At 45.5% G+C, this 14,718-nt stretch overlaps 1 protein-coding gene across 1 annotated transcript in view; it reads right to left on the bottom strand.

The window, feature by feature from the left end:
* The window catches only part of LOC311106042 (sodium/potassium-transporting ATPase subunit beta-3-like), a 45,854-nt gene extending 38,639 nt beyond the window's left edge, over positions 1 to 7,215 (bottom strand). Inside the window, exon 1 of the mRNA XM_084148322.1 lies at positions 6,913 to 7,215. Within this exon, the coding sequence (XP_084004448.1) occupies positions 6,913 to 7,033 (121 nt within the window). The 5' untranslated portion in view covers positions 7,034 to 7,215. The remainder of the gene's footprint in view (positions 1 to 6,912) is intronic.
* Between the last annotated feature and the right edge of the window lie 7,503 nt (positions 7,216 to 14,718).

The raw sequence follows: 14,718 nt of genomic DNA, 5'->3' as shown, positions 1-14,718 counted from the left end.
GTTATGCTCTCGTTGAGAATGCGTAAATCCAAAATCGGCCTCACTCCCCCCGTCTTTTTGGGCACTAGGAAATAAGGCGAATATAGCCCCTTGTTCCTTTGCTCCCGGGGAACTACTGTGACCGCCTCCTTCGCCAAAAGTTCCGTAATCTCTGACATCAGAGCGGCCACTTTGTCTGGCGTTTTCATCACCGTCTCCACCACTCCCCTGAATGGGGGTGGGGTCCGGTGGAATTGGAGAGCATAACCCTTCTGCAATGTCTGTTCTAGCCAGCGTGAGAGGGTACAGCTTCTTCGCCACTGCCAGCAATGCAGAGAAAGCGGCTGAGCACGAAGCTGTGGTGCATCCAGTAGGAAGGACCTGTATTCCTCTATGGCCCTTACCGCCACTGTTCCCCAACACTGAAGTGGTGGAACAGCCCAAGGTGGGCCTCCCGTGAAAGGGAGAGGAACCATCAATGCGTTCTGAGAGAGAAAGAGGAGCAGAGACGTCGGTTAAACTCGTAACCGTCGTATTCCTGCCCTCCTTGAACGCATCGCGGGTCTGAATTGCACTGACCGAGGCCACAGCCTGCGATAGGGCACCATCCCCGGCAAGCGATTGCGTCATCTTAGGTGACTGCAATTCGCTATTAGAGCCCTTCACTACAGCACTCCTAGAAGTCTGTAGTATGAGGTCTCTATGGGGTAAAACAAGGCGGCGCCTTGATACCCTCCTAACCTTCACCTTCTGTGTGTGTTCAACTCTGCACCCCTGGTGGGTTGATTCACACTCAGTGTGGTGAGTACTAGCTCGTTCTGTCAGAGGAGCCGATACATTGGTTATTCCCATAACCCTAGTAATCCGGCCCTCCGTGAACGTAGCATGGGTCTGAATCGCACTAACCGAGACCTTGGTCTGCGATAGTGCGCCATCCCCAGATAGCTGCTGTGTCACAATGTCTGGGGGCGCCGATACTCTGGACACCTTCGTGACCGTGGTAATCGGACCTTCCGTGAACGCAGCATGGGTCTGGCTCGTACTAGCAGAGACCTTAGTCTGTGCTAGTGCGCCATCCCCAAATAGCGGTTGCGTCATCATGTCAGAATCTGACAGAGACTGCTGCCTGCTATGTAAAGCACTTCTTATACGTGAAGTGTTATGGGTACCTACTCTGAGTGCCTGTTCAGCAACGCACCCTCGGTGGGCTGAACGGCTCTTAGAGTGGTAAGGAAGAGAGGGTGAGATTTGAACGCTCTCGGACGTATTATGGAAAAGGGCTCTTTTTTGACAAGGTCAGGTGGAGCCAACTCTTTATTGCATACATCAACAAAAGCAATCATATCACCCATCCCTTCAACCGAAGGGTGGGGGGGAACAGTGGATACGTTTGAAAACGAAGGATCCTCCATTCTCTCCCCCGCGTCCCGTCATGTACGCCTCCTCTTGCCTCCCTTGGAGGGCCAGGTCAGCGTCCTCGTCACCTCCCTCGCCGGCTGTAGTGGGGCTACTGTGGCTGCTGGAAGGGCGGGGCCCGTTCCCTTGCTGCCCGCGGCCGCCGGATGACGCCGATTACGCCGCCTCGCTGTAGACCCCGGTCTACTTTGAGGGGCGGAGGTAGATGGCCTCTGTGACGGAGCCGGGCCCAGTCGTCCTGCCAATGGCAGGTGCTTGGCCAGCTATTTCTTGTCCTCCTCCAGCTTTGAGAAACGCTCCGTCGCCTCTTTGACTGCGACCCCAAAGAGGCCGTTGTCAGAGAGGGGGCATTCAGTAGAGACGTCCTGTCTGCCTCCTTCATGGAAGTCAAAGACAACCAGAGGTGTCGTTCCCCGACCACCGAAGTGGCCATTGACCTCCCCGCACAGACTGCAGACGCCTGTGTTAGGTGAAGTATGGCGCCAGAAATTCTGGATGCCTCCTCCACCTCCTCCGGTGCCAGCTCTGTCTTACCCGTGGTTAAACGGGACAGAGCGGCTAACAAGAGGGCAATGTTATTAGCTGCTGCTACAGCTCGGGCTCCCAACCCGAAGGACTTCTCCAACAGCGATGCTGTGAGACGGTCCTTCTGGGATGGCAACGTGGCCTTCTTGGAAGAGGGCCAAGGACTCGAACCCGGTACGAGATACGCCGCCATGGCGCTCTCTAACCTGGGGATTCCCTGACCCTGGAACCTTCCTTCCACTCTCGTGAATGGGAGGTACGCTTTTACTGGCGAACGCGCCGCTAAAGGTGCCTCCCACGAGCCCTCAACGTATCTAGCCAAAGAAGGCATGGCAGGAGCCACTGGCTCTGCCGCCCTCCTTGGCCTGGAATAAGGACCGCCCTCCATCATATCAACCTCCGGTGCGGAGGGAAGAGGGGGCAGCTTTATATCCAGACGTCTAGCAGCTCTCTCAATGAGACCCGGAAAATCCGCTCTCAGAGAGGCTGCAACGAAAGACAGAGCTTCTGATCTCTCAGAGCTCGTGTCCCCTTCGCTATAGGGACTGCAAGCCCTCTCGCTTTCCAAAGGAAAGGGGGGCTTGAAAGTATGAGGGATGGGGTCTAACTGTTCCATCGGAACGCCAGACTCCTCCTCAAAGTCCCTATCTTCCCCCGAGTCTGCGCCGTCAGACGACGCCTCTGAAGCAGAAGCTAGTATAGACAGCACGACCTCAAGGGGGATGTCCTCCCTGAAAAACGCCCAACGCTGCTTCCTCTCCTTTAAAGAAAGGAGGGCGCAGGAGGCGCAATTCGGGGGACTGCAGACGCCTTCCTTGGCATGCTGGGATCCCAAACACACGAAACATAGGTCGTGGTGGTCACCGGCCACCATGGAAGTGCATCTGCACTGAGCTCTGAAAAGAGCTTTTGGGGGTGGGAAATCTCCCGGTGTGCTCATTTAGACGACGTTGATGACTGGATATCAACGGCGTTTTCGTCCTGAGTCTTCGTGCTTCGTCTCTTCTTGGCTCTTCAGTCTAGTCGTCCAGTCGCTGAAGATAAAGGGAGGCAGATTGAGGGGAGGCATCCCCTCTTATAGGGACACCTATACTTCTATTGGCTGCAGGTGTGTGCATAATTTTGTCTCAGGCTGATGCTGCCTTAGGGCAGAGGGTAAACCAATAGGAGCAGAGCTCCCCTATGGGGTGGAGCTCCACGATATAGAACTTGCGTGAAGCCCCAGATCGAGGGAGATTATCAGTGGTCTTGTATGTCTTCCATTTCCTAATAATTGCTCCCACAGTTGATTTCTTCAAACCAAGCTGCTTACCTATTGCAGATTCAGTCTTCCCAGCCTGGTGCAGGTCTACAATTTTGTTTCTGGTGTCCTTTGACAGCTCTTTGGTCTTGGCCATAGTGGAGTTTGGAGTGTGCCTGTTTGAGGTTGTGGACAGGTGTCTTTTATACTGATAACAAGTTCAAACAGGTGCCATTAATACAGGTAACGAGTGGAGGACAGAGGAGCCTCTTAAAGAAGAAGTTACAGGTCTGTGAGAGCCAGAAATCTTGCTTGTTTGTAGGTGACCAAATACTTATTTTCCACCATAATTTGCAAATAAATTCATTAAAAATCCTACAATGTGATCTTCTGGAAAGAAAATTCTCAATTTGTCTGTCATAGTTGACGTGTACCTATGATGAAAATTACAGGCCTCTCTCATCTTTTTAAGTGGGAGAACTTGCACAATTGGTGGCTGACTAAATACATTTTTTCCCCACTGTATTGAAGCAACATCTCAAGACATCAGTCAGGAAGTTAAAGCTTGGTCGCAAATGGTCTTCCAAATGGACAATGACCCCAAGCATACTTCCAAAGTTGTGGCAAAATGGCTTAAGGACAACAAAGTCAAGGTATTGGAGTGGCCTTCACAAAGCCCTGACCTCAATCCTATAGAACATTTGTGGGAAAAACTGAAAAAATCATTTGCGAGCAAGGCCTACAAACCTGACTCAGTTACACCAGCTCTGTCAGGAGGAATGGCCCAAAATTCACCCAACTTATTGTGGGAAGCTTGTGGAAGGCTACCTGAAACGTTTGACCCAAGTTAAACAATTTAAAGGCAATGCTACCAAATACTAATTGAGTATATGTAAACTTCTGACCCACTGGGAATGTGATGAAAGAAATAAAAGCTGAAATAAATCATTCTCTCAACTATTATTCTGACATTTCACATTCTTAAAATAAAGTGGTGATCCTAACTGACCTAAGACAGGGAATTTTTACTAGGATTAAATGTCAGGAATTGTGAAAAACTGAGTTTAAATGTACATTTTACATTTACATTTTAGTCATTTAGCAGACGCTCTTATCCAGAGCGACTTACAGTTAGTGATTACATTTTTTTTTTTTTTTTTTTTTTTATACTGGCCCCCCGTGGGAATCGAACCCACAACCCTGGCGTTGCAAACACCATGCTCTATCAACTGAGCTACATCCCTGCCGGCCATTCCCTCCCCTACCCTAGACGACGCTGGGCCAATTGTATTTGGCTAAGATGTATGTAAACTTCCGACTTCAACTGTATGTACATATAGGTAGAGGTAAAGTGACTAGGCAACAGGATAGATAAGACTGTAGCAACAGCGTATGTGGTGTGTGTGTGTGTGTGTGTGTGGCGTCAGTGTGCATGTGTGTGCATGTTATGTGTGTGTGGGCGTATGTAGTGTGTGTGTGTGTATGTGTGTGTGTTGGGGCGTCAGTGTAAGTATGTGTGAGTGTGTGGGTAGACTCCAGTGTGTGTGCATAGAGAGTTAGTGCAAAAAGAGATAATACAGGCAGTCCGGGTAGCCATTTGATTAGCTATATAGCAGTCTTGTGTAGCAGTCTTATGGCTTGGGGGTAGAAGCTGTTCAGGGTCCTGTTGGTTCCAGACTTGATGCACTGATACCGCTTGCCGTGTGGGGGTGGCTGGAGTATTGACAATTTTTGGGGCCTTCCTCTGACACCGCATGGTATAGAGGTCCTGGATGGCAGGTGTTGACTGAAGCCTAGTGTCATTGCACCTGTTCCTCAATGCCAGACACCTGTTAGAAGACCATGGGAGTTGCCTATCTCTACCTCCCCCACAACATCAGTAAGCCTACCATTTTCCCATGTCTGTAGCCTACTGGAGTCTAAACCATACTCAAGGGCATGTGTTGAGAAGGAATCAACTGAGCACAATGCTGCCACAGTTAACTTGCACAATTACAATCGCGCACAGATGCCCACCAACACATGCGCACACACAATCTTCTGCTCTAAAACCGAACTACAGCAGGCCTGCATTTAAGGGCCCAACAATTCTCTCAAATCTAAAACCGATTTATGCTCCCTGCAACTCAAGACCGGCGGAGAGAGAAAAAAATCACATTATTTCTCATTGACAAATTGTGTGCCTGCCGTGCAATATGAAAGATAATTGATTTGACCTTGAGAGAGAGCAAGAGAGAGCAAGAGACAGCGACAGAGCTTGATAGTAACATCATGCAAACACTGTTAGTACATGACAGCATGACTGCAGAATTTGTGATCTGGGCTAAGACTGTCAATTAATGAGCCTGTATTGCCATAACAGAACATAAACACAAATAGGTACTGGTAGGCCTACACTAATCCAACAGACAGTAGCTTGACAACTATGGGAGGAGTTCTAGGCCTATAGAAAATTGGGTTAGAAATTGTTTTTTTCAACATGCATATTAAAGTCAATACATTTTGTACCCTAGTATAAACCTATTGTATGCATTTATTGTAGGCCCTATGCAAATTTGACCAACAAACATCCCAATTCCGTTCTAAATCACTGGAATTTGAGGAGGATAGGACATAGAGCTCCATGAAAGATGATAGTGTTACATTTAAATGTCATGTCTTATAGAGTGACTGACAGCACGCGAGTAGTGTCCGAGAAATAGCGTCGCTCTATCACTGTATTGCAGAAACAAAGTATCACTGTAACGGTAATCTATCGACATTTTCGCAACACAGTTTCAAATGAACCGCTCGTGTGCTTGAATGAATATGGATTAAAAAATTACATTAATTAAATAAGAAGGGTGATATGACAGGGGGGAAACACTGTTTGCATGCCCCATACCCCTCGCCAGCCTCGTGCAAGACTGCTTCTCGAGACGATACAACGTGCTTTATAGGTTATTCTAAGAACAGTTTAAACACTGATTAGGGGGAAGTGTTGGTAAGGCTACAGGATGATTATTTTTTTTGCATAAATATAGTATACAGTCATCCCAGTGTATGTTAGTCCCATTACAATTGATTCCGATACATATTAGCCTACCGATCTGGTTAAGGCAACCTCGATTCGGCCTGTTAGGCTCTGTCATGGTTTTCTTAATGACAAATCGGTTTAAAAGCTTAATTACCCTACACTACATTCGCTACACTAGTGACCTAATAGCTAATAACTCGCAATCCCCTGGGTAAAAAAAAGCTTATTTCGAGGCATTTGTGGAAATATTGAGAGAGAAAAAATTATGCTACAATTTTAATTCCAATAGCCTATTTTAATTGCGGGGACATAAGGCAACCATCTATTCTAGGCTATAGCTATCGCAGTTGAGTAAAATAAATTCAGTAGATCATCAACCGTAAGGAATAGACTGTAGCATAAGGAATATAAGGTTATAATGGGGGAAGAAGGTGCCTACAGAGGGGGGAAAAACATCCCGATACCGTTAGATAAGCTTTGATTGGCTGTTGCCATTATTGGGGCGCAAATCATGATGAACAAACGTCTCCGTTATGTAGGCCCAGTCTAAAAAACATAGGCTATTGAATAATTAAAATATATATGCAAATTAATATCCTAGGCTGCATTCACATTGATCACTGATTAAAGCCGATCAATGAGACTTTGTATGGCTCTGAATTGTCACATCAATGGGAAATATCATTTTTTAAAATATGCAAACCTGATCAGATCGTGTCCCAAACCGGTTTCTTACCCCAACTTTTAGCGGTTCGGCCAAACAACTCTCCTGTTCGTGGGTTGTAGATAGAATCTTTCCAGGAGGACGTCTGCGGTTTGTCTCCGTCGGCGGCGGGTGTCTCCTCCTTGGTCGACATGGTTGGCTTTGGGTTGTTCAAAATGATGACCGTATATGGTTATTATGTTATAACGCACAAACGGTCTATAAACGATGGATTGCCTCTGTTTTCTAAAAAAAAAAAGAATGGAGTGTGATTTCCGAGCCAATGTAGCCTAGTCTCTTCAAGTTACCCTCTCCACACGGCTACAGTACTGCAGCAACTGAGCTGGAGGAAAATTCTCGTTTGAAGCATCTCAGCGCATGCGCACTTTCGGCATTCAGGCTCCAGAAGAGGCATTCAAAACTCAGAGGACTGGTCACTGATTTGTTATTCATCATCTTAACGTTCTATTGCATTGAAGTAGGCTAGATTGATTTAGAAGAGGGATGGGCAACTTTGATGGGGGTGGGGGACACATTATTATTATTATTATTATTTATTATTATTAGAAAAACGCAACTCATCATGAGGGGCTCAGCAAGTTAGCTGCAATTCTATACATTCTGCCATGGGGCAGAGAGAAGATTTTGTAATTTTCTAACTCATTTCATGCAATTCTACTTATTTTGCCATGGGGCAGAAAGAAACATTTGCAGTTTTACAGATAATTTCCCTGCAATTCTACACATTTTGCCATAGGGTGGAGGCAAATGCTTGCAGTTTTTTATATGGGCCCCACTCGGTCAGTAATTCGACCATGCTTACTACAAGTTTAGATAGCTGGCCACTAGACTAATTTACCAATCTAAAATGTTTTTGCTGACATGAGCTAATTGAGTGACTGCTGATGTGCAACCAAATTTCGAAATTGCACCTTGTGCATTCTGCTATTCTAACTCTCAACAGTAAGTTGAGACCCCGACTGAGTTTTTTTTTGGTGTGAGGCTGAGCCTTCTCAGGTCTCTCCTCCACCCGTTATGGGGTCTGAGCCCATAAACTCAGAGGTCACAAAGCGCAACATAGCTTCAGCGTGTAAATCAGCTAGTTAGATGCGTCGGCATCGAGTAATTGTCTCTGGCCCCCTCCCAGTTAGGGGGAGTGATGAGCTCTACAGCAGAGTCTCTGTTTTCTGGCCCTCCCAAAAGATAACATTTGTAGATAATTGGCCCTCTTTCTGTGACTCACCCACAAACAGGACCAAGCCTGGCCTTCTGAGGAGTGACGGACTCCATCATAGCTGGAGGGGTGCTCTCATCTTATCAATGAACATAGACAGGGCTCTAACTCCTCTAGCTCCACAATGAGATAGGGTGCAGGCAGCAGGCTCTTAGCCAGCCTGACAGCTTACTGGGGTCTGCCATTAGCACAGTCAGTGTAGTCAGCTCAGCTATCCCCCATTGAGACCGTGTCTGTGCCTCGATCTAGGTTAAGCAAAACAAAACATGGCGGTTTTCGCCTTAGCAATCTCACTGGAAGAAAGACCTCCTCCATTCCTGTCATTATTGAAAGAGATTGTGATATCTCACATCTCAAAATAGGGTTACTTAATGTTAGATCCCTCACTTCCAAGGCAGTAATAGTCAGTGAAATAATCACTGATCATATAATCTTGATGTGATTGGCCTGACTGAAACATGGCTCAAGCCTGAGGAATTTACTATGTTAAATGAGGCCTCTCCTCCTGGTTACACTAGTGACCATATCCCCTGCGCATCCCGCAAATGGCGGAGGTGTTGCTAACATTTATGACAGCAAATCTAGTTATGAAATCTATGCAGCCTACTCAGTCATTTTTTATAGCTACTGTTTACAGGCCTCCTGGGCCGTATACAGCGTTCCTCACTGAGTTCCCTGAATTCCTATCGGACCTTGTAGTCATGGCAGATAATATTCTAATTTTTGGTGACTTTAATATTCACATGGAAAAGTCCACAGACCCACTCCAAAAGGCTTTCGGAGCCACCATCGACTCAGTGGGTTTTGTCCAACATGTCTCCGGACCTATTCATTGCCACAGTTATACCCTGGATCTAGTTTTGTCCCGTGGAATAAATATTGTGGATCTAAATGTTTTTCCTCATAATCCTGGACTATTGGACCACCATTTTATTACGTTTGCAATCGCAACAAATAATCTGCTCAGACCCCAACCAAGGATCATCAAAAGCCGTGCTATAAATTCTCGGACAACCCAAAGATTCCTTGATGCCCTTCCAGACTCCCTCCACCTACCCAAGGATGTCAGAGAACAAAAATCGGTTAACCACCTAACTGAGGATCTTAATTTAACCTTGCGTAATACCCTAGATGCAGTCGCACCCCTAAAAACAAAAAACATTAGTCACAAGAAATTAGCTCCCTGGTATACAGAAAATACCCGAGCCCTGAAGCAAGCTTCCAGAAAATTGGATTGGAAATGGCGCTCCACCAAACTGGAAGTCTTCCGACTAGCTTGGAAAGACAGTACCGTGCAATATCGAAGCGCCCTCACTGCTGCTCGATCATCCAATTTTCCCTTCTAATTGAGGAGAATAAGAACAATCCAACAAATATTTTTGATACTGTCGCAAAGCTAACTAAAAAGCAGCATTCAACAAGAGAGGATAGCTTTCACTTCAGCAGTGAGAAATTCATTAACTTCTTCGATTAAAAGATCATGATCGTTAGAAAGCAAATTACGGACTCCACTTTGAAAATGTGTATTTCTCCAAAGCTCAGTTGTCCTGAGTCTGCACAGAACTACCAGGACCTAGGATCAATGGAGACACTCAAGTTTTTTAAATCCTGTATCTCTTGATACATTCATGAAAATAGTCATGCCTCTAAACCGTCAAGCTGCATACTGGACCCTATTCCAACTAAACTACTGAAAGAGCTACTTCCTGTGCTTGGCCCTCCTATGTTGAACATAATAAATGGCTCCCTATCCACCAGATGTGTACCAAACTCACTAAAAGTGGCAGTAATAAAGCCTCTCTTAAAAATGCCAAACTTTGACCTGGAAAATTAAAAAAACTATCGGCCTACGCTACCAGTCAAAAGTTTGGACACACCTACTCATTCAAGGGGTTTTCTTTCTTTCTTTCTTTTTCTACATTGTAGAATAATAGTTAAGACATCAAAACTATGAAATAACACATATGGAATCATGTAGTAACCAAGAAAGTGTTAAACAAATGAAAATATATTTTATATTTGAGATTCTTCAAATAGCCACCCTTTGCCTTGATGACAGCTTTGCACACTCTTGGCATTCTCTCAACCAGCTTCATGAGGTAGTCACCTGGAATGCATTTAAATTAACAGGTGTGCCTTCTTAAAAGTTTGTGGAATTTCTTTCCCTCTTAATGTGTTATTTCATAGTTTTGATGTCTTCACTAATATTCTACAATGTAATTTTTTTCTCACAAATATAGAAAAACCCTTGAATGAGTGTCCAAACTTTTGACTGGTAGTGTATATCGGATCTCCAATTCCTCTCAAAAATCTTTGAAAAAGTTGTTGTGCAGCAACTCACTGCATTCCTGAAGACAAATAATGTATACGAAACGCTTCAGTCTGCTTTTAGACCCCATCATAGCACTGAGACTGCACTCGTGAAGGTGGTAAATGACCTTTTAATGGCGTCAGACCAAGGCTCTGCATCTGTCCTCATTAGGTCCTCTGATTGAGTGTAGTCTGGCCCAGGGGTGCGAAGGTGAACAGCAAGGCACTGGAGCAACAAACTGCCCTTGCTGTCTGCCTGGCCGGCTCCCCTCTCTCCACTGGGATTCTCTGCCTCTGACCCTATTATGGGGGCTGAGTCACTGGCTTACTTGTGCTCTTCCATGCCGTCCCTAGGAGTTGTGCGTCACCTGAGTGGGTTGTGTCACAGACGTGATCTTCCTGTCTGGTTTTGCGCCTCCTCGGGCTCGTGCGGTGGAGGAGATCTTCGTGGGCTATACTCAGCCATGTCTCAGGGTAGTAAGTTGGTGGTCTGTTGATATCCCTCTACTGGTGTGGGGGCTGTGCTTTGGCAAAGTGGGTGGGGTTATATCCTGCCTGGTTGTCCCTGTCCGGGGGTATCGTCGGACGGGGCCACAGTGTCCCCCGACCCACCCCTGTCTCAGTATCTATGCTGCAATAGTCTATGTGCCGGGGGGCTAGGATCAGTCTGTTATATCTGGTGTAATTCTCCTGTGTTATCCGGTGTCCTGTGCGAATTTAAGTATGCTCCCTCTAATTCTCTCCCTCTCCCTCCCCTCCCGGAGGACCTGAGCCCTAGGATCATGCCTCAGGACTAGCTGGCCTTATGACTCCTGGCTGTCCCCAGTCCACCTGGTCGTGCTGCTGCTCCAGTTTCAACTGTTCTGCTGCAGCTAGGGAATCCTGACCTGTTCACCGGACATGCTACCTTGTCCCGGACCTGCTGTTTTCGACTCTCTCTCTACTGCACCTGCTGTCTCGACCTCTGAATGCTCGGCTATGAAAAGCCAACTGACATTTACTCCTGAGGTACTGAGCGGTTGCACCCTCTACAACCACTGTGATTATTATTTGACCCTGCTGGTCATCTATGAACGTCTGAACATCTTGAAGAACAATCTGGCCTTAAATGGCCATGTACTCTTATAATCTCCACCCGGCACAGCCAGAAGAGGACTGGCCACCCCTTCTTCCCAGGTTCCTGCCTTTCTAGGGAGTTTTTCCTAGCCACCGTGCTTCTACATCTGCATTGCTTGCTGTTTGGGGTTTTAGGCTGGGTTTCTGTATAGCACTTTGTGACATCTGCTGATGTAAAAAGGGCTTTATAAATACATTGGATTGATTGTAGGCATATGGCCAATGACTAACCAATTGTTTTGTGATCAATAACCCTCTATTTGATAAATATTCAGTGATGGCAATGCCGCATCCATATCATACTGCTGGTTCTTCATTTTGTCAGTATTTATATATTCTGTTAGAGCTGGCATGGAGCCTAGAGTTTAGAGGTCCGAAGGGAAAAAAATCTGATGGAGCCGGCTGCAATTGGAGGGTTGCTGTCATCAGGGGTGTATTCATTACACAGATTCTGTTAAATGTTTCTTAAACCGATTGAAACAGAGAGGGACCTACCTGAATTTGTCCAATAGAAACTCTCGTTTTAGTTGCAAAATGTAACGATTTGCAACAGTTTGGAATAATGATTACACCCCAGTATCCTAGATGCCATTGCCATCTCCTGCCGTTTTGCCCTTGAACAAGACCCTTAACCCATAAACTACTCCAGGGACGCTGCACTGTGGCTGATCCTGTACTTCCAATCCCTCAGCCTGCGTGTGTGACTCGGGTGGGTTGATCAACCAAAAATACATATTTTCGTTCTCTCCAAGAAAATGTATAATTAAGTTCCTCTTTAGCCTTAAGGTTAGAGAAGCGGGTCAGTAAGCGTTGGATTGCTGGTTCGAATCTCAGAGAAAGAAAAAAAACCCAGAGGAAAGATCTAGTGGGAATGAACTTGCAACTGGAGGCATGCTGGTATCAGAATCTCAGGTACCTAGTGCCGTTTGTGCCCTTGACAAAGGCACTTCACCACTAACCTGCTCCGGGGAACTGCTCTGCAGCTGACTCGTGCTGCTTCCAGCCTTGTGTGTGTGGTGTCCAGAGGTCAGGAATGAAATAACTGCCGGCAAAATACATTTCCGTTTCGATGGATAATAAAGGTTGTACTGTATAGTTTTGAACAAAATGGTCACTAGCACACAAGCTAGGGTAAAGTAGAGTGTTTCAGTATTACAAGGTAGTTCAATCAATGAAACTGCTCTGGATTTAGGAACGGATTTACGCAATGTGGGTATTCTGGGACTCCGAGAGAGAGATGTCTCTGCTGAGCAGTAGCAGTGCGTGGGTAAAATCACTGGGGAAGCCAAGCCAGAAACAAAAGCCATATTACAACCTATGTGTTGTGATAATTGCGTTGTTTGCTCTATAACCTGTTAATTCATATGCCTTGCGACCATGATATATAGGCCTAAGGCCGAGACAATAAGAAGACACAGTGGCAGAATAAATTCAACCACACCTTTGTTTCATCACAAAACTGGAGAGCAACCTGTCCGGTGAAGTCCACAAAGCATGTTGCATGTAACAAACAGTTAAATGATCTACAGCATGGTCAAGCAAGTTAATGTTTCCGACATTTTCAGACTACTAAACTATTAATTTAGAACCACGGAGATACCACAAGTCGCAAAGAAAACAGGAGCTGCCTCCACTATTCCAGTACCATTTCAACATCATCAAATCACCTATGCTTAGTCTAATACAGTGACAACTAAAAGATACCAAAAACAAATGTAAGCTAAATATGTGGCTGTCCATGGTTCTGATTTGTGTGTGCGTTGTGTGTGTGTGTGTGTGTGTGTGTGTGTGTGCGTGCAGAAAAAACATGTTAACTCACCCTACTTGTAGAGAAATGACAATGCCATCCTCCTCTCTTTCATGCTGACTAAACGGTCTATCACTGTCATACAGTACACACTTTTATTTTTTGTTGTCCCAGGCTACCTGGCTAAAATGCTTGCTTGCTAGCATAACTTCCATTCATGGGCAACGTTAGCTAGTTAACATTAACCTTCTACATCTAGCTACATACTTAACTTCCATCATCTCACTCCAGGGGCACAATGTATGAATTTATGGTTGGATCAGAATCACCATTATAATCATTGGCCAGTACGGAGAATTAAGTAAAACCACAAGTCCAAATCCCTATCTCCATCCATGGCTAATTTAGCAAAGGGACAATTTTAGCTAGCTAGCTAGCCACCGGAGGAAAACAACACAATGAGATGCAACAATTCAAGTTGTTTCTGTCTATGACCTATTTCTCTTGATGCGATAGGAGTGAAGCCAATTCCAAACTGGCTTCCCTTGACACTATTTTTTTGGTGCGCCAGGACCATTCACAGTTGAGCTCGCTCAGTTTAGCTTAACGCTGACTGGCTATTATTTTATACTTTTTTTTATCAAGGGAGGCCAAATGCTCACTGGCTTCCCTTGCATTCAATGCTACGGGCAGCAACAATGTCACTCTTTATGACCAGAATGGCCTACACATACAGAGACAGAGGTGCACTGTTACGCTTGCTCGGATCCTTTTCTGGTGAGATACATTCAGCCTCTTGCGAATTTAAGGAAAATTATGAAAAAACAGAGAGACGAAAGATAAATGATTTTATATATATTTTTCTTGATACATTCTTTGGGGAAGCCTGGCTTTCTTTGGTATCCATGAAAACACATCATTGCTGATGAGTCTGGCGGGCTAGCGCCAAGTTGCCCAGGGGTTTCCTTATTGCACTTTCTTCTCATAACCTAGCACTAATTGCACTAATTTTACAACGTTGGCATCATTCCTCACACTTTTTCAACTTGTGATTTTCGTGATGCAGCTGCCGGGTCCCAGATGCAAGTGTGAAGTTTCTCAATGGGTACATTAAAATAGTCTAAAGTGGTTTCCTCTCCAGTCTCTATGGCTACACAATTAATATGCACTGATGTTTTCAGATCGGTGCAGATGAAGAGGAGGAAGCTACTTGAGACTATTAAGGTGCACCCATCTCTAAAACAGAAGGCCTTGGCAAGGTTGAGAGGGGATTTCACCCTGGTGATTTCTACTCTACAAGGATAACGCTCAATGATTAAGGAACTGGTCATAACATTTTGTGTACCCACATGCTTAATACATTTAGACACCAACCAAACCAATATCTTAACCATTAGACCAAGAGGACATTTTCTAAATCAGTGTTTCTTAA

Source organism: Coregonus lavaretus (assembly GCF_964263955.1).
Source record: "Coregonus lavaretus genome assembly, chromosome: 30".
NCBI classification, from domain to species: domain Eukaryota; kingdom Metazoa; phylum Chordata; class Actinopteri; order Salmoniformes; family Salmonidae; genus Coregonus; species Coregonus lavaretus.
Note: the sequence above shows the minus strand (reverse complement) of the source record. Positions and strands in the feature narration are given on the sequence as shown.